Below are 22,322 nucleotides of genomic sequence, written 5' to 3' on the forward strand. Positions count from 1 at the left end.
TGGCAGCGAGAACCAGTGCAGATAATTCTCCTACCTTTCTGTAGCTTTGTTGAGATGAGTGAAAGGTGTGAGGGGATGGTGGGGAAGAAATCTGCTCTGCAGGCAACTGGCCCAACAGCAGCACAGCATGAGAATGAATTGATTCCGTATCTTGTTTGAACAGCTCCTTGAGCTGTGCCTGCCACAATTGACACTGCTTGTGCTGCAGCTGTTGTTGCTTCAGGAGGTGCAACTGTTCCTGACCCAAGGTGAAAGGTAATCTACAGAGCAGCAGAGGGTCCAAATGCTGCATAGAGAATGAGCACAAAGGGAAAAGCGATACAAGACCAGTGCAAGTGACTGACAGAGACAAACCATTGTGCAAGTCTAAAACTGGGTCTACAGGCATTGAAATCAACATTAGAACTGCCTAGCCAGGACTACCACCACCGTCATGCAAACACCTGGGTCAGTGGGTCTGCCCCCGTGACACACATTGCATGCACTCCCCCCAGTCCCAGCAGACTTCAACTCACTACCCCTCTCCTTGCTTCCATCTCGAAGTCCACTGGTGGGGATACTAACACCCAAAAACTTTTCTTAATATATTCTTTCTTTTTTTCTTGCATAGTTTTAAAATCTGGATAGCTATGAGTACTTATTTTGATAATGTTCCTGCTCTTGCTTTGACAACACTCACTGGCATTAGAAAAGGATAGGTGGGTGTCCTTACTTCTTACATTTCATGACTTGAAACTAACCTCTTTCCTGGTTTTCTTGCTGTTATTCCTATGTATTACAGCAGTTTTCATGAACACTTTTTGTAGTTTTACTACAGCCTCCTCCTCTTAGTTGGATTTATGTTTTCTGTGGTTTTCCTAAATTGCTTAAAGTAAATGCTGCCACGTCTTTGGAGGGGCATAGTCAATTTCTTTCCCCAACGTTCTTCAGTCTGAGCTTCTTTCTGCTCAGTCTCTAATGACTTCATCACAGACTGGATATTAAGCTCTTTTTTCCCGCTGGACTTCATTGTTTCATGTATAATTTTGTCTTTAAATCTACTCAAGAATTGATGGTGCCTTCAATACATCTAAAACTACAACAGCTTATAATTCTGTTAGTCAAAAACAATGAAGTATGTCACAAAATTTTTTTTCAGAGATACATGTTCCAAGTGCCCTTTGATTTTACTACTATTTAGTCATCATCTACACAACTGTAGAAATATCTTTGACCTACAGTTTTTAAGTGGCATGTTTCTCTCCTCATAGTACTGCTTGATTTTCAGTTTGGGTTAACTCTAGCTCCGCTTCTGCTTCAGTAATTTTGCTATAGTTAACTATCAGTTTGCTCTGAGTATTGTTCTCTTTTATGCCATCGCCTTTGCAGTCTTCTTACACTTAAGACTCTATTTTAGTTGCTTGATCAAACCCTTGCTCAAGTTGCAAATATAATCTGTTATTCACCCACCAAGTGGTGGCAAGAGAACATATACCCAGAAATATTTAACTTTTACTAGCTTTCGGAGCCAGTGGCTCCTTCTTCTGGCAGAAGAGTTGAAGGGGAAGGAAGAGCAGTGAAGGAAAAGAATTGGAGAGGTTTAAGGAAAGGGTACAGTTCAGAAAAGCCATCCAAACACTGGGGTTTTGTGTGGCTCCATCCCTTTTACCAGAAGAAGGAGCCACTGGCTCCAAAAGCTTGTAAAAGTTAAACCTGTCTGTGTGGAGTGCTCTCCTGCCACCGCTTGGTGAGTAGATTTTTTATCTATCCATTTAAATTATACTGTCAATAACTGATTATTTTTGTTGTTGTTATAATCAGTTATTCAGTTGTTTAAAGCCCTCACCCGTATGCATTTTCAATCTTATTATATTATTCAAACCATTACCCATACATTCAATCTGTTATTTGACTCAGCAATAATTTAAGCCATTTGTTCTCATACATTCTCCAATGTGTACATTATGAGAGCTTGCAATTCATTTTTAGAAAGTAGAACTGTATTTGGTATAAGTTACTAATATGCTTTATTACAGTTTAATATAGTAATCAGTCCTAGCACTGAGGAATTAATGTATTTCAGTACAAAGATGATATAATTTGGAATTAAAATAAATAATATCAATTATACAAAATACTCTTAAATTCCCCCTCCCTCCATTCTGTTAAAATTACCTTCATTGTTTGTATGTGGGCTCTCACAGTGCACTGTTTCCCATTTTGCAAACAAAACCTATTTAGATCAAATAAAACCACTGTATTAACTTTTCTTGTCACATTGCCAATTGCCACTTGTGTGGTCAGATGAAATGCTCGGATGTCAGTGTCTAGCGAGCTACCATACTATGATACCCGAGCTCCTGCTAACAAGACAGAGGTCAGAATGATGGCCTGAGCTGCTACTCTCCACCATATGTGTGACCCTGTACTGCTAAAGATGTTACAAAATTTTTGGGATGTATGTGCATGGTACACATGCTGCAATGGGCAATTGCAGAGGCTGTAGAGAATGTGTGCAGCTGAGACAGGTGTCGGCGAAGCCCAAGAACTGTAGCAAAGAGTTCTGAATGTCATGTACCCAGCATAAATCAACTTTTGTAATTTTAAAATTTAGTATACATTATGTTGATTTTTGAATTCTTCTCATCAATTATTATGCTTGCAAATATTAATTTAAATTTTGTCTGATCAATGTTTAGGATTGTTTCTTCTATTTTAACAGGCAAAATTTTTCTAGCTGACATCCACAAGGCATTTTATAGACCCCTTATTGTTCACTGTTGTGAAACTAACTTTTTAACAATGTAGGAAAAGATAGGTTGCTACTTACCATAGCATTCTTGGACTTGGAAATCCTACAGATTGAATAAGAATCTACAATTAAGACATTTTAGTTCGGGCCAGTGTTGGTAGTCATGTGTGCATGAGGTGCACTTGCTTGTATGTATGAATGGTGTGCATTTCTCTTTTGCTGATGAAGGCTGTGGCCAAAAGCTTTGTGCGTCTTTTATTTGTGACTGTCTGCAACGTAATGTGTCTTTTTTATGGTAAGTAGCAATCCATCTTTTGCTACATTGTTGATATTCCTACCTGGAGTTTCAGATGTTCAAATTAACTTTTTGTTCTATGTCTACCTTGACAATGATTGTTTTATTGGTACATATTACTTTCAAAGCTCTTCCTTATTCTAAAATGTCTTAATTGTAGATTCTTACTCAATCTGTAAGATTTGCAAGTCCAAGTAATTGCAGAATCTTATAAGTTCCCAAGCTCCTTCATGAATAATTCACCAACTAGCACAGTTACTGACCATCCAACACGGTAGCAATTTTATTCCATTAAAAGATTTCCAGATTGACATTCCAAATTTCCTTAAACCAATTTTTGTTGCATAGGAGATGCAGATTTGCTTTATTATTGATCACAAACACAGATGTTTTTTGAGTTGCAATCACTTTTTGGGGAATATTCTAAGTTTAGCAAAGACTGAAATAAAATATTTATGGAACTTGATTTTTTTTAGTTGTGTGAGGAGTAAATCAGAAATGTAGTAGTTTGTATTGAAATAAGGAAAAAAAGTACATAATTAGTGCTGAGAAACAAAACAAAAATGTGCAGATACTTCATTATTTATAAAAAAAATTAAAAATCTGTTTCTGTTTTTGTGAGGGAAAGAGAATCACTCAGACCTGATAAATTCTGGAACATTCATAGCACTCACTGTTAGACCTGGCAGAGCTCAAGAACCAACAATGAATAATGAATATTCTTAAAGTTAGCAAGAGCATCAGAAGCATGAGTCATTGAGCAATAAACACTACATCAACTCAATGAATTGCTGTGCCAACCTTACACAATGATTCCTCAATCGATTATTCTTTGAATCAGATCTTATAGTGTGATTTATAATAAAATGACTTAATGTGTTTGTCAATCAATCAGTGAATATTAGAAATCCTCAGGAAAGTTTTTTCAGCAATATCTCAGGATTCCCTGACTTTTGAAAGTAAAATACATGTCTTGGACAGTTCTAGGTTTTCCAATTATTGCCACCCTGTTTAAACCCACTAAATTCTGATTCAGCTCCACTATAAATGGTTAGATAACAATGGAAGCAGTTTGGCAAACACTTATTCGTGCAATTTAATAAATTGGATTCTAAGAGAGATGCTTTCCAAGTAAGTGAAGCCTCTACATAACATGGACATGACAGTTGTCTCCCACTGCAGATTTTTACAACGAAGAACTAATTGTAATTATCCTTGAAAATTCTTGCAACTACTTTGTACTGTGACTGTTATCACATAACCTTTCTGGCAGGCAGTGGCTCTTATTAATTCAATACAAAATTTCTTGCTACATGGGAGAAATACAAACCTTCAAAGCAAGTATGACACATTCGCTGGGACTATAGCATTAAACAGCTGATTAACAGTTTGTCCTGTAAATACAACACAACCATCTGATGATGAACAAAACATTCAGAACTAATTAAGACAAGAAACAATAAAATGTGTTAAAAAAATTGTCATCAAGTTAGTGGTCTGTTGCTGTCTTTATAGCATTCCTTAAGTGAGAGTAACACTATACAAGAAAAAAAGAATTATAGTTCCTATGAAAAAAGAAAGCAGACTGAGAAATATTTTACTGTCCCATATAAAATTTTTTGTGATGCACTAGTTATTTTTGTAGGTTTGGTATATAGGAATCCTGAAAGGCTCATGTGATATATAGCCTGTTGGCTTCACCACACTCTACTTTTCTTGCCAGGAACAAGTGCCCATTGTAGAAAGACTGGAGGCTGTTACACATACTCTTTCAGGAACAGATGAGTCCTTAACTCGGTTGAAACTCTCTCCTCATACTGACTGCCATTCAAACACCAAAAGAAATAAAAATACAGATACTGACATATAGCGACTGTGAACCAAGATTCTGCCAATTTTTCGTTTTCAACTCAGCAGTTGGCTTTTGACAATCTGCAGCTTCTTCTTCTTCTTATTATTATTATTAAGTTCTCCAGGATGTGAATCTATGCAGTTATCCCATTGTTATCTCCTATTTCTAGCACCACATTCTTTCCGTACCCAATGTTTGCTCTGTGTTTTTCCTCTTTCTCAATTTTCTTTACAGCAACATAGAAATTTCAAACAATTTTGTAAGTTGGTATTCAACTGGAATTTTAAATTTGTATTATGTAAATTGAAGGGGAAGGGGGAAGAGAAAGGAAAGGAAAGGAAAGGGAAGGAAGCTGCATTGTGGAATCAGCAGTGATGAGTGAAAATGTGTGCTGGGCTGGGATTCAAACCCAGGATCTCTTGCTTACTTAGCAGTTACACTAACCACTGTGCTACCTGGGCAAATGTGTGGACTATCTTAGCTCACTCCTGGCTGACTCACATTTCCACCTAGTGCCACCTATCCACAGTCCCCATCCATGTCCATTTTTATTAATTTCAGATTCCCACTGCAGGTTGAAAATAAATGTGCATCCACACTGAATGCATGATTCTGTTCTTTAGGACATGTCCCGAAGAACAGACACCACATATTCACATAATTAAATTTGTATCTTTGCGGCCCTCCTCAGTTATCTCTGAAGTCCATCATGTACAAGATCGTTGAGGGACTTTGGCTCTTCAGTGCAAAATGTAAAATTAAAAACACCTTCAGCCATCTTGATTCTGAATGTAATTTATTTATGTGATCAGTTTCGGCATTTCGCTACGCCATCTTCAGACCCTTGTGTACAGACGACAACAATAATGACGGTGTGAACTACATACTTAAGGGGTGGTGTAAAATTTACAAGATCAGTTATATACAGTGGTAATATGTAGTAAACGTTTAACAAAACCCAAACTGTACTATGTGTGACATCAAAGGATCACAAACTAAGAAATAAAATGAGAGCACAGTGTAGTGAAATGCCAAAAGTGGTACTACAAATACATTAAATTCCACATGGATGGCTGAAGTTGATTTTAATTTTACATTTCTCTTAAATTGTTCCTGTTTTAGCAGCTCATAAGTAAATGTTCTCTTCTCTTATAAATATTGTCAATTAAATGAATGGAATAGATGCAGAAGTAAAACAGGAATAAAGTAAGTATTCCTCCTTTATAGTGAGGAGAAAAGAAGATATCATAAATATTCTTTGCAAAGAAAAAGCTGAATCGACAGGAAAAATAATATCTTTAGAAAACTAAATCTGTGATCTGAAGAGAAATGTTAAGAAAACTTTGTTTACAGTCCAGGAGTTTGTCTAAGGCCCACCAAGGGCTGTAGTGTCAAATAATAATAATAATAATAATAATAAGCAGCTTGTTATTACAAACACACTTGTCCAAAGTTAAATGATCGGAAATGAGAATCACAAGAAAAACAAAGTACTTATTTTAGTGGACAGCTAGGAAAGAGGATGTGAATCAGTTCCACAAAAGAAGTTAGACTTTCCTTACCAGATGGAAACAATTATCAAACCAGGTGCACCTTTAAGGCAAATTGCAAAAAGTGTGGTAAATCTCACAAAAGCTTTTACAACAGATGATACATTAGTGGTGATATGAGGTATAAATTGAAATGGTTAAAAACATGTACAGGAGACATTAGAGATTATGCTGAAACTCAGTCATAAAATGAATATAATAATCCATACTATCTCAAAATAACATGATGTACAACATCTAAATTTGGAAACTGAAACAACAAATCACTATATGATTCATACAATCAATGAATTAAGAAATGCAAACAAAACAAGAATCACTGTTAATTTTGAAATGGAACGATAGAATTGAAACAAATTTACTCTACAAGGCTTCCAATTAAACAGAGAAGTGAAGAAACAGATTTGTGAAAGACTGGCTTCCCTCATTAGCAAGAATAATGTAAAAACGTCTAGTGTTGATGTCAAATCTAAGAAAACTACTGACAGGTGAATAAGAAAGGACCAGAAGACATAAGAAAGAAAATGGCTAAAACAGGGCAAACTACAACTGATCAGTGGATTTAAAAAAAAAAAAAAAGGCTGAAGACATGGAAATGAAAGTAATCAAAACAGTGCAAGTTACAACTGACCAGTGGTTCAGAATAACAGAAAAGAAGAAAGAAGGCACGAGTCTTTCCTTGTCATCCCGTCCAGTAAGTCTCCACTGGCCTGCAGTTCTGGGTGACTTTTCCAAAATCTACCCCTTTTCATAGACCTCTCCAGTCATTCCCTTCACCCCTCTTCTGCCTGAAGAAGGAGCCACTGTCTCCAAAAGCTTGCCTAATTATAACCTCCTTTTATGTGTGTATTCTACTGGTTGGTGAGCACATTTTTTATCTATCCAATTACATTATATTGTCAAAAATTGATTGTTTTCTGTGTTATATTAAATTGGTAATAATGTTCTTTGTTTTGCCTATGTTTTCATAAATTTTATACAAGCATGAAGTAAGTCTGTTAAGTAATATTTTCTGCTCAAATTGTACATTAATCTGTGCCTGTAATTGTAAATGTATATTGACATATCCAGTATCACTCTAAGCAGTGACCAAAGTATAAATGAACGAATAAATAAAAAAATATCTGATTAAGCATGGCATTCTAATACTTTATGTCATAAATTTGACTTTAAATTGCGCTCCCCTGTCAAACGAAAGCTGCTATCTATGGCAAAGGAAATGCCTTGGAGAAAATGTTAAATGCAGTCCTTAGAAAACAGGAACATCTAAGTAAGAAACTTTGCACTGGAGACTTAACTCCTTAATTTAATTCATGTTATTACTGAAAACATAAATTTTCATCTTGCTGCATCTTTGGTGAAACATGTCCTACATATGCCATGTATATCAGTAACAAATGTATTTAGATTCTACAAGAGGCTGTTGGTCTGTTTGTAATGATAAAATGAATACCACTAAGGCAGATGTTACAGTGAGTTTGTAACAAATGACAGTTCCATAATCCTTTTAGGGCAGGCATACTGGAATAATTATAACAAGTAAAAAATATTTGGGGTTGCAATGGTTTGGTGCACTTGAACAGGACTCAATACTATCATTAGGACTCGCAGACCATGGGCATATCTTTCAATTACTTTATGACAATGATAGTAGTAGTTACTTTGCCAAAAACGTGAATTTACTCAACACCAGTGAGTGATTTGCAGGGGGGGGGGGGGGATGGGGGGGATTTCCCCCCCCTCTGCATCAGACCATCCCCTCCTCTGGTTTTAGTTTATGCATCCCAACCTGGGATGTTTATTTCCCATGCACTGGAGTAAAACTTTACATACAATTTAAATTTGTGGAGCCGAACACTGAAAGTTTTTATTAAGTCTTACTTAATATGTTTCAGTTTTCTATCATCAGAATAAGTACAACTTTTTACAAATGTGCCTCTACTTTTTGAATTCCCTCGTATATCTGTACCCGTATGTAGATGATTTTGTAAATAAACTTTACCTATAATGTACTTTTAAAAATATAACAAGGCATGGCTTTTGTGATAGTGCTTACGCATCAATAGTGAGTTTCGGCATTAACATCTATTTATAAATAGCTGTTTAACCATGCGTAATGCCACGGTTCAAGCTAGTAACATATATAATTCTACTAACCCCCTAAGACATCCCCCCCCACTGGTAAAAGCACAAATCGCACCCTGCTCAACACATAGCTCAGCCAGTTCCGAAGTTGACAGAAATCATATGAATTAACTTTCGAGATCTTTAAATTTTTCACCACCGAAATTTGTCAGCGTATCCTAACCAATTAAACATTTTAATAATAATAATAATAATAATGTGATTTATTAGAAATACTATAAATAATAAGATGACTATGGGGACAACCAATGAGGAATAAGCTGACCTGGAAAGGACTGCGACCCGAAGAATTTTTTGAAAATAGCCAAATAAAACAATTTTTGTTTATAGAGAATACTCATTCCAACATGACTAAAAAACACCTGCCTCCCATTGTCACTATTAATGAGGACAGTAGTTTGAGTCAAGCTGGCTTACAGCAAAAGATATTGCAGTTGATTCTGTACTCCTATTTAGTCACCCTTGATTCGTGCAGATTTGAAATATGCAATTAATTTTGTGCCTCCAAGGATGAATCAAAATCAATTTAATTTGTGTCATGTATTTTACTGAAGATATTGAAACTTGCTTTATATGAACAGAACCATGACCCGCAGAGAAGAAAAGGAAATTTTGAAAGAAGCAAGACGTAAGATTAAAGAAGAACGACTTCGTAAGAAGGAACGCAAGATCAGGAAGAAAGCAAAGCTCATAAAGGAATGCCTCTCAGAAAAAATGAATTGCTTTAATCATGATAATGATCACTGGAAGACAGCACCTTTATGGAATGGTATGTAGTTTTATTACAAAAAAAAAACTCCTCTCTGCTACTTGCTCCTGCAGTAGTTGTGGGTAATACATTAGTAAATAGGTGGCAGTTCCTTGAACCAAATATACTTTAAAATGCTGCAATGTTGGCATATAAAGTAGTTAAATGTGTTTCAAACAATGGAAAGTCCAGGTAGGAATATCAACAACATGGGAAAAGATAGATTGCTACTTACTGTAAAGAAGACACATTAAGTTGCAGACAGGCACAATTAAAAGACCTTACACAAAATTTCTGGCCATAGCCTTTTTCTGATGAAGGCTGTGGCCAAAAGCTTTGTGTAAGTGTATTTTAATTGTGCCTATCTGCAACCTAAAGTGTCTTCTTTACAGTAAGTAGCAATCTATTTTACATTGTTAAATGTGTTCTAGTCTAACGTGAATTTAATAGGAGTAGCAGGAATGAAACTGTCATTTACACCAATCATGAGTACTACTTTGTAGTTAACTGCTTATATATGGCATAAAAAGGGTCTTTTTTTAAATAATTGCCTTGTCTGTTAGACACCGTGTTAGTAGTGGTCAATGAAAGGTTTTTGTATCAGTTATACTGTTTTAATCTAGAATGAAAAATATCTTTTTCTCTAGAACTGTTATTATTCCTTACAAACTATGTGAGTAACTTACAAGAAATACAAAAGAATTAAATGTGTTTGACTTCCTGATATATCTAAAAATCTATAATATATACAGGGTGGTCCATTGATAATGACCAGGCCAAATATCTCATGACATAAGCATCAAACAAAAAAACTACAAAGAACGAAACTCGTCTAGCTTGAAGGGCGAAACCAGATGGCACTATGGTTGGCCCACTAGATGGCGCTGTCATAGGTCAAATGGATATCAACAGCGTTTTTTTAAAGAGGAACCCCCATTTTCTATTACATATTCAGGTAATACGTAAAGAAATATGAATGTTTTAATTGGACCACTTTTTTCACTTTGTGATAGATGGCACTGTAATAGTCACAAACGTATAAGTATGTGGTATCACGTAACATTCCACCAGTGCAGACGGTATTTGCTTCTTGATACATTACCCGTGTTAAAATGGACTGTTTACCAATTGCGGAAAAGGTTGATACCTTGTTGGTGTATGGCTATTGTGATCAAAATGCGCAAAGGGCGTGTGCTATGTATGCTGCTTGGTATCCTGGACGTTAAGGAAACAGGAAGTGTTCAGCCACATGTGAAACATCAACCATGATCTGCAACAAATAATGATGCCCAAGTACGTGTTTTAGCTGCTGTCACGGCTAATCCGTACATCAGTAGCAGACAAATTGCGTGTGAATTGGGAATCTCAAAAACGATGGTGTTGAGAATGCTACATCAACATCGATTGCATCCGTACCATATTTCTATGCACCAGAAACTGCATGGCGACAACTTTGAACATCGTGTACAGTTCTGCCACTGAGCACAAGAGAAATTACGGGACGATGACAGATTTTTTGCATGCATTCTATTTAGCGACGAAGCGTCATTCAGCAACAGTGGTAATGTAAACTGGCATAATATGCACTATTGGGCAACGGAAAATCCATGATGGCTATGACAAGTGGTACATCAGCGACCTTGGCGAGACAATGTATGGTGCGGCATTATGGGAGGAAGGATAATTGGCCTCCATTTTATCAATGACAATCTAAATGGTGCAATGTATGCTGATTTCCTACGTAATGTTCTACCGAAGTTACTACAAGATGAAACTTACTGGCAGATTAAAACTGTGTGCCGGACCAAGACTCTAACTTGGGACCTTTGCCTTTCGCGGGCAAGTGCTCTACCAGCTGACCTACCCAAGCATGACTCACGACCCGTCCTCACAGCTTTACTTCGGCCAGTACCTCGTCTCCTACCTTGCAAACTTAACAGAAGCTCTCCTGCAAACCTTGCAGAACTAGCACTCCTGAAAGAAAGGATATTGCGGAGACATGGCTTAGCCACCGCCTGGGGGATGTTTCCAGAATGAGATTTTCACTCCGCAGTGCGCGCTGATATGAAACTTCCTGGCAGATTAAAACTGTGTGCCGGACCGAGACTCGAACTCGGGACCTTTGCCTTTCGCGGGCAAGTGTGAGTCGTGCTTGGGTAGCTTAGTGAAAATCCCATTCTGGTTACAACAAGATGTTTCACTGCATGGCAGAATGGCAATGTGCTTCCAACATGATGGATGTCTGGCACATAGCTCACGTGCGGTTGGAGCGGTATTGAGTAGCATATTTCATGACAGGTGGATTGGTCGTCGAAGCACCATACCATGGCCCGCACATTCACCGGATCTGACATCCCTGGATTTCTTTCTGTGGGGGAAGTTGAAGGATATTTGCTATCGTGGTCCACTGACAACACCTGACAACATGCATCAGCGCATTGTCAATGCATGTGTGAACATTACGGAAGGTGAACTATTCACTGTTGAGAGGAATGTTGTCACACGTATTGCCAAATGCATTGAGGTTGACGGACATTGTTTTGAGCATTTATTGCATTAATGTGGTATTTACAGGTAATCACGCTGTAACAGCATGCATTCTCAGAAATGATAAGTTCACAAAAGTACATGTATCACACTGGAACAAACGAACTAAAATGTTCAAATGTACCTACGTTCTGTATTTTAATTTAAAAAACATACTTGTTACCAACTGTTTGTCTAAAATTGTGACCCATATGTTTGTGACTATTACAGCACCATCTATCACAAAGCGAAAAAGTGGTCCAACTAAAACATTCATATTTCTTTACGTACTACACGAATATGTAATTAAAAATGGGGGTTCCTATTTTAAAAAACGCAGTTGATATCCATTTGAGCTATGGCAGCGCCATCTAGCGGGCCAACCATAGTGCCATCTGGTTTCCCCCTTCAAGCTAGACAAGCTTCATTCTTTGTAGTTTTTTTGTTTGACACTTATTTCATGAGATATTTGGCCCGGTCACGATCAATGGACCACCATGTATATCTAGATATTGTACCTACTATAACTGGTGAGGGATACACTATCATTTCAAGCAAGAAGTTGCCTTAGAGTGATTTGCGATAAATGCTGTTGCATAAATCAAATCAATAATTATTGACTTAATTCTTTGCAATCCATTGTAAGTTGCCATTAGACATATTGGTTTTCTGCTTTGTTTCCAACACTGAACATCACTGAACATTGTGATTTTGTTACCCTTTTTACCTGGTGTGCTGTCACAGAAAGTCAAACATATTTCATCACGTTGTACTAATACTGACTATCACATAGTGCAAACTGTCTTCTGTATATTATAATAGGCTATGTAGATAGATACGTCCAAGTGATAATGTGCTTTCATGTGGCTTTTGATTCCTGAAAGACAGCAGGCACAACGTGCATAAATGGTGGTGATGATGTAGAGTGGCTTTTGTAGCAAATGAAAGTTTACTTCTGTAATCTATCATAGTATGGTTCATGCTGCCTCAGAACGCTCTGTTAAAAATGAACAGCCTTATTAGTGAACCTGTGACCACTACAAATCTTTATACAATAGAGAAAATACTGAAGGGACTCCACTAACAAAACATTCAGTGAGTCTTTTCAGAAGAAATGAAGCCATTTGTTAGTATGAAACTGAACATCTTCTGAATTCATAGGTGAAATCACGTGATTATTTTAGTGACTATTGCCTAGATTACACCTTAATCTTCAAGGATGTTTTCCCTTGTCTTTAATTTTTTCAGATATCCATTAATCTTAAATAAATCCAAAATAAACAGCAGATGGGGACGACACAGTTGTCAAGAAAACAGAAGTGGAAAGGGTTAACACTGTCATATGCGTTAAGTGATAATATGTAGAGTAAAGTAGTGATAGTTGTTATTCTTTAGTATGTATACACGATATCATTTGAGTAGCCTACAAAACATTCCTATTGTTCAAATGTGATTTTATAATTTGAAAACTTGCATATTGTATTTTTCAGTGAATCATACTGTACTTGCTACTTATAATTATTTTAAGTTTACGAATGTAAGTGAAAATGTGAACTTTTCAAGAAAGTTTGGTAGCAACCTCATAACTTGCGTTGTTTTTATTATTATTGGGAATCTCTGCTTCAGTCCTCTTTTGACCACCAGAAATTGCTATCTACAGTGTAGGCTTAGACCTATGCCTCAATGCATTTCAGTAGAGCACACAACTGGACAGTGGGTTTTGCATAAACTGTAGGCACACTGGACGACATCAAGGATTGTCATTGAAGAGTATGACAGGCTGGAGTGCAACACCTTTGCCAAGTGGGACAAGACAGTATTTAACTCTCCATTACATGCGCCACTATTTACATCCAATAAACACATGCAGACTGTGAATCCGCATTTCACTTCATTCTAGTTTGATGAACAATTTTAATACTGTGTTTAGGAAACTTAACATATTTGAACCTGAGTAATGTAAATAAATCATTGAATTCATAAACATAATGTCTTTGAGCAACAAGTGTAATTAAAATAGTTTTAAGTCATAATTCACCCTAAAATCAATAAAATGATTTGCTGATCACTGAAATTAACATTCATTCTATTTGCTTCAGTTTTTATAAATGCATATTAACCAACAGTTATTTTCAGAAAACAGTTCTTTATTCCCTCACTGTTGGTTTCAGGTAAATCATTCACAGGGGTTACTATGCTGCGAAATGTTCCAAGCACACAAATTTATTGCACACATTGCAAAGAAATCTTGTTGATCTGTTTTCCTTCCTATCACAGAAGTAGCATCTTCCTCTACTAGTTGCTTGTGGCACTCTGGGAGGAAATTCAGCTTTCCATAATCCCAAAATTTCCGTGATATTGTTCCTGATGTTTGCTGCTTTATTTAGCTGATTGACCTGCAATACCAAATAATCATGCAACAATTCTTTGGCAAGAAATTTTGATATGCTTTTCTGGGAATAGTTGTGTTTGAATTGTTCTTGTAGGTTACATATCCATTCATTCCAGCAATGTTTAGGTGAGATAAAAAAATTTAAATGCCATCTTCTGGTAATTCTTGTTACAGAGTACGTACATTTCATCTCATCTAATTTATCCACACCAGATTTAGCACCATTATAAAAAGTGATTTTTTTTTAAAAACAAGTGTCATATTCTTCCTAAATACAAAAAATGCTGGATTCTAAAGGACAATTTTTTGCTACTGTCGTAAACGTAGGAATTTCATAATTATATTTATCAATAGTTCCAGTCATTGTCAGGTTGTCATTTTCCAACAAGTCAACCACAAGCAGAATTGATGTAACTAATTATCACGTTACATTTCTGACAGATTTGGATATGCATTTCACCATTCTTTTGACAACAGTATGTGGTGTGTTGTCATAGAGATATGTCACATCAACCTGTTTTCCATAATATATTTCAAAATGACAAGATAAAAGATCTTCGTATCTGTAAGTGTGAAATTTTTTATCCGTATTTTGCCAGTTTTGATGGAATGTATTGTGCAAATCTGCAACGCAACCATCTGTGTGTGGCGTGTTTGTAATTATGTATTATTTATATTTTAGGACAATTAATCTATAAAAAAACACACCAAATATAGAAAGAAAGCGTGTAAACCGTCTGATGATGAATCGCAACGATTCGAAACCGGTAACGGTTTCCATTGAATAAAGGAACTCAAAGTAAATTTGTGGCTGGTTGCTGTCCTAACACCATCAACATTTGTCTTCAAAAACAGCCACGGTCTCCAACATGTCATCATATGACAAAATTGCAAATCCACATCTGTCCCTGAATGCATCCAGCATTTCATCTACTGTTACTAGTTCTGATAAACTGTAATGTTTCTTGCCTTTCTCAACTGACTGATCAATCAAGAATCAAACAGTGGCTAATTAACATTTCTTTCTGGTGAGCTCTGTCTCTGATGATGTCAAATCTCAAACACGTCAGCAAGAAATGAAATCAATTTACACCCATTGAAAGTCTGAAGTACTTCACTCCAGTACCACCTGCAATTCAGAGATCCTGTAAATTTGTGTTTGATGTTCGTAGAGAACTCGCTAAGAAAAGAAGTCCTAAACATGCCTTGATTCCTGTAATGTTAGTGTCTGCAGCATCCCTTTTCTGGAATATTTACAGCAAATTGTAGACATGTGAATCTTAGTACAGCAAACAATCTATTCTATAATTACATCTCCAAATGCTGTAAACAATCAACTGGATACTTGTGTTTTTTGCTTCGCCCATGACCCCAGAAAATATTTGACAATATTATGTTGAGCTCTTCATACTCTCCTGTTTTGAATTAGAGGTCAATGGTTCCATTGCATGCTGTCTTTCCCTACAAACAAGTCAAATTTATTGACAGTATCAGTCTCATCCAAAGACTGTTCACTTTCAGAATTGTGATCACTTTCGAAGATTGACTCTAGATCACTACAATATTCATTAACGAGCTCTTCTTCCAATCATTTCAACAGCTGCTTGTCATCCACCAGTCTCTTGAAAATAATAAAAAACAAAACTTCATTCAGTAATCAGTGTTGGTCAATGAAAAAGTTCAAAATTGTATGACAATTAGGGTAAATAAATTTTATAAATAAAGAAATGCATAAACAACATTTCTAAATGTTATTATTTATATTTTGTAATATTTCCTGAAAAAAAAAAACTATCTCACTTGCATTATAGTATTAAAGACCCGATGGCAGAAATGGAGAACTGACTCACAAGTATGCATCCACATGGACTGACACTCCACATCATACCAGTTTGGTGCTTCAGACAATAATGACTGTCTCCAAGAATTGCCAGTGATTTTTTTAAGGAAGCATGGGAGGGTAGAAAAAGCCACTAACTGAAACCTCAAATTTGTAATTCATTGTTGATGGAAGAAAAAACTGCGGTGCTTGTAATGGGGGGTTAATGTTATGCAGGAGCAGATTTTTATTTCACAGATGTGAATTTCCAAATTTTGATTGTTGTTTTGGTTTATTTCATAGTAATTCATTTTTTGTTTTATTTTGTAATACTTATTCTTTCACTCTCTGCTCCTCCTCCCCCCCCCCCCTCCCTCCCTGCCCCCTGTATCTAAGCAACACACACTAACACACATGCAGGTGGGGAAAAACTTTTTCTGGAGCAGATTGCATACTACAGTAAATATTTAAACTCCTACTTGTAATACCTGCTGTTCTCTCTTTATTTTAGTAAAAGTGAAGTAATTGTAATTATGAATATGCTTCCTTTACAGATGGGCCATTTTGCTTCTGTATGAATGCAAACAACAATACATATGCGTGCCTAAGAACCATTAACGCAACTCACAACTTCCTGTACTGTGAGTTTGTGACAGGGCTGATAACATTCTACAATTTGAGAATAGGTAAAGCTGCTTTTCCATTTTTATATCTACATATAAATATATTACAATAATTGCCTCAGTGCACACACACACACACACACACACACACACACACAGCCTCCCTATGTGGTGAAGTGTCCATGTTTTCATATAACCATAATTTAATTTATATTACATTGAGAATGAGAATTCTATTATCGTGTATTGTTACTGTTATTGTATGACGCAGCTCTCCATGCTAGATAATCCTGAGCAAGCCTCTTCATCTGTGTATGAATACTGCAGACTACATCTATTTGTACCTGTGTCCTGTACTCAAGCTTTGGTCTCCCTCTACAAGTTTTATCCCTGCACTTCTCTCCATCATTAAACTGTCAATTTCATGCAGTGCAGAAATAAATCACAGCTTACTTGCTGCTAGCTACTTTTAACTTTCAGAAACAATAAATGAGTTAAAAGTAGGATGGTTTCTGAGTAAATAAGAATTTTCACCCACCAGAAGTGCCTACGTGAAAAAATTTTTGTAGATAGTAGATGGTGTCTTGGAAGTAATGCGAAAGTAATCAGAAAATGGAGTTCTTTCTTGTATGACTCTTTGTCTGCAACAGAATGATTATTATTGTGAAATTTAGTTACAGATTGAAACTGTTTGCCAAGTGGAACTACAAGTGGGATCTTTGTCTTTTGAGGGTAATCCTTTTATCATCTGAGATATCTAGACATGACTGACAACTTCATCATATACACCAACTTTTGTCTCCTCTTCCCTTCCAAGTTCCACAGAAGCTCTCCCGTGTACTTCAGTGGGCTAACATTACTGGGAGTATGGATGTGATGTACAACGGCTTAGCCACAGAGGCCAACGGCCTTGGCACAGTGGTAACACCTGTTCCCGTCAGATCATCGAAGTTAAGTGCTATTGCTCTGGGCTAGCACTTGGATGGGTGAACATCCGGTCTGCCCATTGCTGTTGACAAGCGTGGTGCACTCATCCCTTGTGAGGCACACTGAGGAGCTACTTGATTGAGAAGTAGCGGCTCTGGTCTCATAAACTGACACACGGCTGGGAGAGTGGTGTGCTGACCACATGCCCCTCCCTGTCCGCATCCAGTGACGCCCGTGGGCTGAGGATGACATTGTGGCTGGTCGGTACCATTGGGCCTTCCAAGACCTGTTTGGACAGAGTTTAATTTAGGCTTAGCCACAGCCTTGAGTTTGTTTCTAGAACAAATCTTTCACTCTATAGTGAAGTTTACACTGCTGTAAATTTCTTGACAAATTAAAACTGGTTTTTTTTTTTTTTTTTTTTTTTTGCATTGGGGTTCATATAAAGACCCTTTACTATTTGTTTGATTTGTGGAAGCAAGCACCACAATTTTTCTTCTGCAAGAAGCAGTAGTAGATTACAATAAAAAGAGATGCTTAAAAAATGGGTTACTACTTTTGATAATTTTTCAGGATGAATGTGAGAACAAGAGAATGAATATACACAAAAGTGTTTCTTAGAAGCCACATACTTTCCTCCCACATTTACTATTTAAAATTATAGTCATCATCTAAGCCATATTGAAGTACCGTATACTTAAACAGCCAAATCCAACTGCTGACAGAAAAGCTCTTCATCCAGAAATGGTTCTGACTATTGGCCACATGGAAGTAATTTCATAGCTCATACATTAGTGCCACATAACTTATTATTTGGAAATAAACAGTTTTTTAAATGTATCGGAGTAAACTCAGTATTTGATAAAAAAAACTGTAATCAAGTCGTATCTGTGAAATTTTAAGTCTGAGAGTGTCTCAAGGTTGTTGTCATTATGATTATCATCATCATCATCATAATCATCATCATCAATGAAGATTAAACTGCCAAAGATTTTTTCCACCCTCAAATACTTGTTCAGTCTGTTTTCTTTGAACAGCCAATCTTATTCTTCCTTGTTTTAGCTTATACAGTTTAGCTGCGCGACTTGGTGTTCAGCTTTCTTGTTAGATGCTCTTTCAATTTGCACCTGCACTTAACTTTTTTGTTTCGATTAAATATGTTTAATTCTTATAATAAATCTATAGTGACAGTTGAAAATTTGTCATGCCGTCACTGGAACTCTTTCCTACTTTTTTAAGCAGTCACCTTAACCGTTAGGCAAGAGTCAAACTGTCATTGTCACTGATTTTCCACTTAATGATTTCCGAATACTACTGCTAGAGGTTCTTCCACAGAGTACGTAACTGTAGCACCACCAAGAGATTGGAGTTGATAGAGTCAAAGCCAGTATGTCTCCTTTAATAGCCCAATAGTTAAGGCAGTGTTTCACAAAAAGCAAGAAATTTGGGTTAGAGTCCATATCTGACACATTTTCAGTTTTCAGTATAGGTTCATTACAATGTAATTTCATAATAACTTAATGACTGGCAGGGATACCATTTCATGTCACTGCCTATTCACTGATTTCATACTCACCAATTCATTCATTTCATTTCAGTGCATTTAATTCATTTCACATTTAATTCTTTCCTTACATCTTCAGTTCTTTTCCTATGAAATGATACACAACCAGCAACTGCTCTCAGAAATCTCATCTTCTATAATTTTGATATATTGTTTAGTAAATGTCCAATATTCACAGCCATATAACAATGTTGGCACTGGTATTGCTTTATGTAGTTTAAGCAATGTATCTCTTCTGTTACTTTTAATTGTGTCTCATTGTGCTGTCTATGTACTGGAATGAATTCCTGTAGCTGTCTACTCACATCATCATTTGGTGTGTAACTAATGTTTCATCATATTTGTTAACTTTATCCATTTTTTTCAATATTAATAACATTTTGACCCTAACTGGTTCGCATCCTATAAATGTCATCACTTTTGTTTGCATCCTATGAATGTCATCACTTTTGTTCTTGATGTGGATTTATTTAAATTATATTCATGTTCAGAAAAAGAAGGAAAAAGAAACAGAACACCTTGAACAACTAGAGATAGGACATTCATTTTCAAAGGACTTGTACATTACTATGTTCTGCAGAAATGATTGGCATTTCAGTCACTTCAGTTCAGCATGTGTCCTGTTGCCTAATAGGCACAGGATCTGCCATGGACCCTGATCACTGCCCAATGCATGATGACACTGGCAGGTGTGAGGCATGAATGGTGTCCAGTAGTATAGCCATCCATGCTGCATTCACCTGGTTCCATAGTTCATCTGTGGTGGTTGGCATTGAGTCACAGTGCTGCACCCATCATTTCACCAAATTCCACACATTTTCGATTGGCGACAAGTCTGGTGATCTGATGAGCCAGGGCAAAAAACTCACATCCTATGACACCAAGAAGGCATGTGATCGAGCAGCAACATGTGATCATGCATTGTCTTGCGGAAAAAATAGCACCTGGGGTGCTGTGCAGAAAGTGTATGGCTAGGGGTCACAGAATGTCATTCACGTAGGTCACAATGGTCACAGTGCCCTGGACATGCACCAACTGTGGTTTGTTTTTGTACCCAATAGCACCCCACACCACAAGGCCTTGAGTTGGTGCTGTATGTCTTGCTTGAATGCTGTAATTGTGATGCCCCTGCAGCTTTCTGTGGCAAGCCAAAATCAGGCCATCATTGCCAAACAAACAACATGGATTCATTCAAAAACACTATCTGATGCTATTCTTGTCCTCAGTGAGATTGTTCCATACACCTTTGCTCTCTAGCATGTTTCTGCACATTCGTCAAAGGTAGGCAGAGAAGTAGGTGGTGCACGCACAATCCATGTCATAATAAATGGTGATGGACTGCCACCCCTGATAGTGCATGATGTGTTACACTGTTCCATTTTTGCACGAGATCTGAGGAGGACACAGATCTGTTCTGCAATGCCATTAGGATGAGGGGTCAATCTTCTTGGCGAGTGGTGCAACCTGACCCATCTCCTTGTGCTCTACAGCCTTCCATGAACCATTCTGCACACATCTGTTGCACTGCCAAAACACAGTAATTTCCTGGATGGATTTATCATGTTCTCTCATGCCAATAATATACTCTCTTTCGAACTCACTGATTTGACAGTACGATTCATGCGTACATCCTTGAGGTATACTGCATGTCTGCTCAAGTCACACTGATCAATTACCTTCAGATTATAGTGACAACGAGAACCACAGACATATTTTACTGATAGGTCATGTTGTGCCGCAATACCGATGTTGACCTTGAACCTCCAGGCTAACATGGTTCAAATGCTAATCCTTTCTGCATAAAGTACTAATGTACATGTCCTGTGAATATGAACATCCTATCTCTAGTCCTTCAAGGTATTCTGTTTTTTTTCTGGATATGAGTGCATATTCATTTGCTACTTTCACAAGCAGGTACATACTATATTGTAGATCATCTTCAGTTACACCTAAAATTTTTTGCTCATCTGCAAAGAGCATTGTGTCTGGAGTAGTTTTAAATATTTTAAAGTGTCAATATAAATATGGCATGGGAAGTTCTGACAGAAAGTAAATAATTTAGAGGTAAAGGTAACAGCTCACAAAATAGTAGAAATGTTGAGTCAGAACTTTGATAGCTTTTGGACAAATCAGTTTTTGGGCAATAGTATACTTTAAAAAAGCACCTGTATGGCTACATTGTGCTGGCTGAATAGACAGAGCCAGGACTGCAGTTCTGCAGGTTGACTGGGGTGAGGGATTGTGTCAGATGGTGTGGGCAAGGGGAGAATGGAGCTTGGGGAGTATTGGGGAAGGGTGGGCTGACAGTTTGGAGGGAGGGCAGCAGGTGCAACGGATATGAATGCAAGAGGGAGAGAAAGTAGGTTCACAGGGTTGTAATGTGATACACGGGCATTGGCAACAGTGAGTTTATGAAACACATGATGATGCTGGTGTGGGGAAGCGGATTATGTGGCTGTGATAGAACAGAGGAAGGCAAGACAGAGAAAGAGGATGTGAGTGCAAGATGAGCGAAGTTAGCGTCTCGAGGCAGGGTGGAGGTCGATGTAGGGTAGGGGATTAGTGGAGACAGGAGGAGTGCAGGAATGAAGGATGTGTTGCAAGGACAATTCCTGTCTATTTAGTTAGGGGAAGCTGAAGTTCCAGGGAAGGATCCAGATGACATGAGATGTGAAGCAGCCCTTGAAATTGAGCATGTTGTGCTCAGCAGCATATTCTGCCAGTGGGTGGCCAATTCCGCTCTTGATCACAGTTTGACGATGGCTATTCATTTGGATGGAGAGCTGATTGGTAGTTATGTCCACAGAAAATACTGTGCAGAAATTACAGCAGAAATGGTATTTGATATGGCTGCTTTCATGTGTGGCTCTGCCTCTGATGGAACAATATTAGCCTCTGACGGGAATAGAGTAGGAAGTGCTATATAGATGAATGGGTCAGGAATGGTACCTGGGCCTTCCAACGGGTATGGCCTATGTGGCAACGGGTTGGGAAAGGGTATGACACACCCACCTCCAACCTGCACTGCTCATCCTGCACCCACAACTTCTTCCCCACAGTCTCCTGTTCCTCTGTTATGTCACTCTCTCCCATTCCATTGCCCCCCATTCATTGTCATGCACTGCATGAACTTATTATTGCCCTTGCCCA

The 22,322-nt window shown here is 37.4% G+C and overlaps 1 protein-coding gene across 2 annotated transcripts in view; it reads left to right on the forward strand.

Annotated features, from left to right (window-relative positions):
• Positions 1-22,322, forward strand: part of LOC126236416 (extracellular sulfatase SULF-1 homolog) — a 799,264-nt gene that overhangs the window by 756,864 nt on the left and 20,078 nt on the right. For both annotated transcript variants that reach the window (XM_049945711.1, XM_049945712.1), the window contains exons 18-19: positions 9,155-9,342; positions 16,613-16,744. In XM_049945711.1, coding sequence (XP_049801668.1) covers positions 9,155-9,342; positions 16,613-16,744 — 320 coding nt within the window. The remainder of the gene's footprint in view (positions 1-9,154; positions 9,343-16,612; positions 16,745-22,322) is intronic.

The sequence above is a fragment of the Schistocerca nitens genome, chromosome 2 (genome assembly GCF_023898315.1).
Source record: "Schistocerca nitens isolate TAMUIC-IGC-003100 chromosome 2, iqSchNite1.1, whole genome shotgun sequence".
NCBI classification, from domain to species: Eukaryota; Metazoa; Arthropoda; class Insecta; order Orthoptera; family Acrididae; genus Schistocerca; species Schistocerca nitens.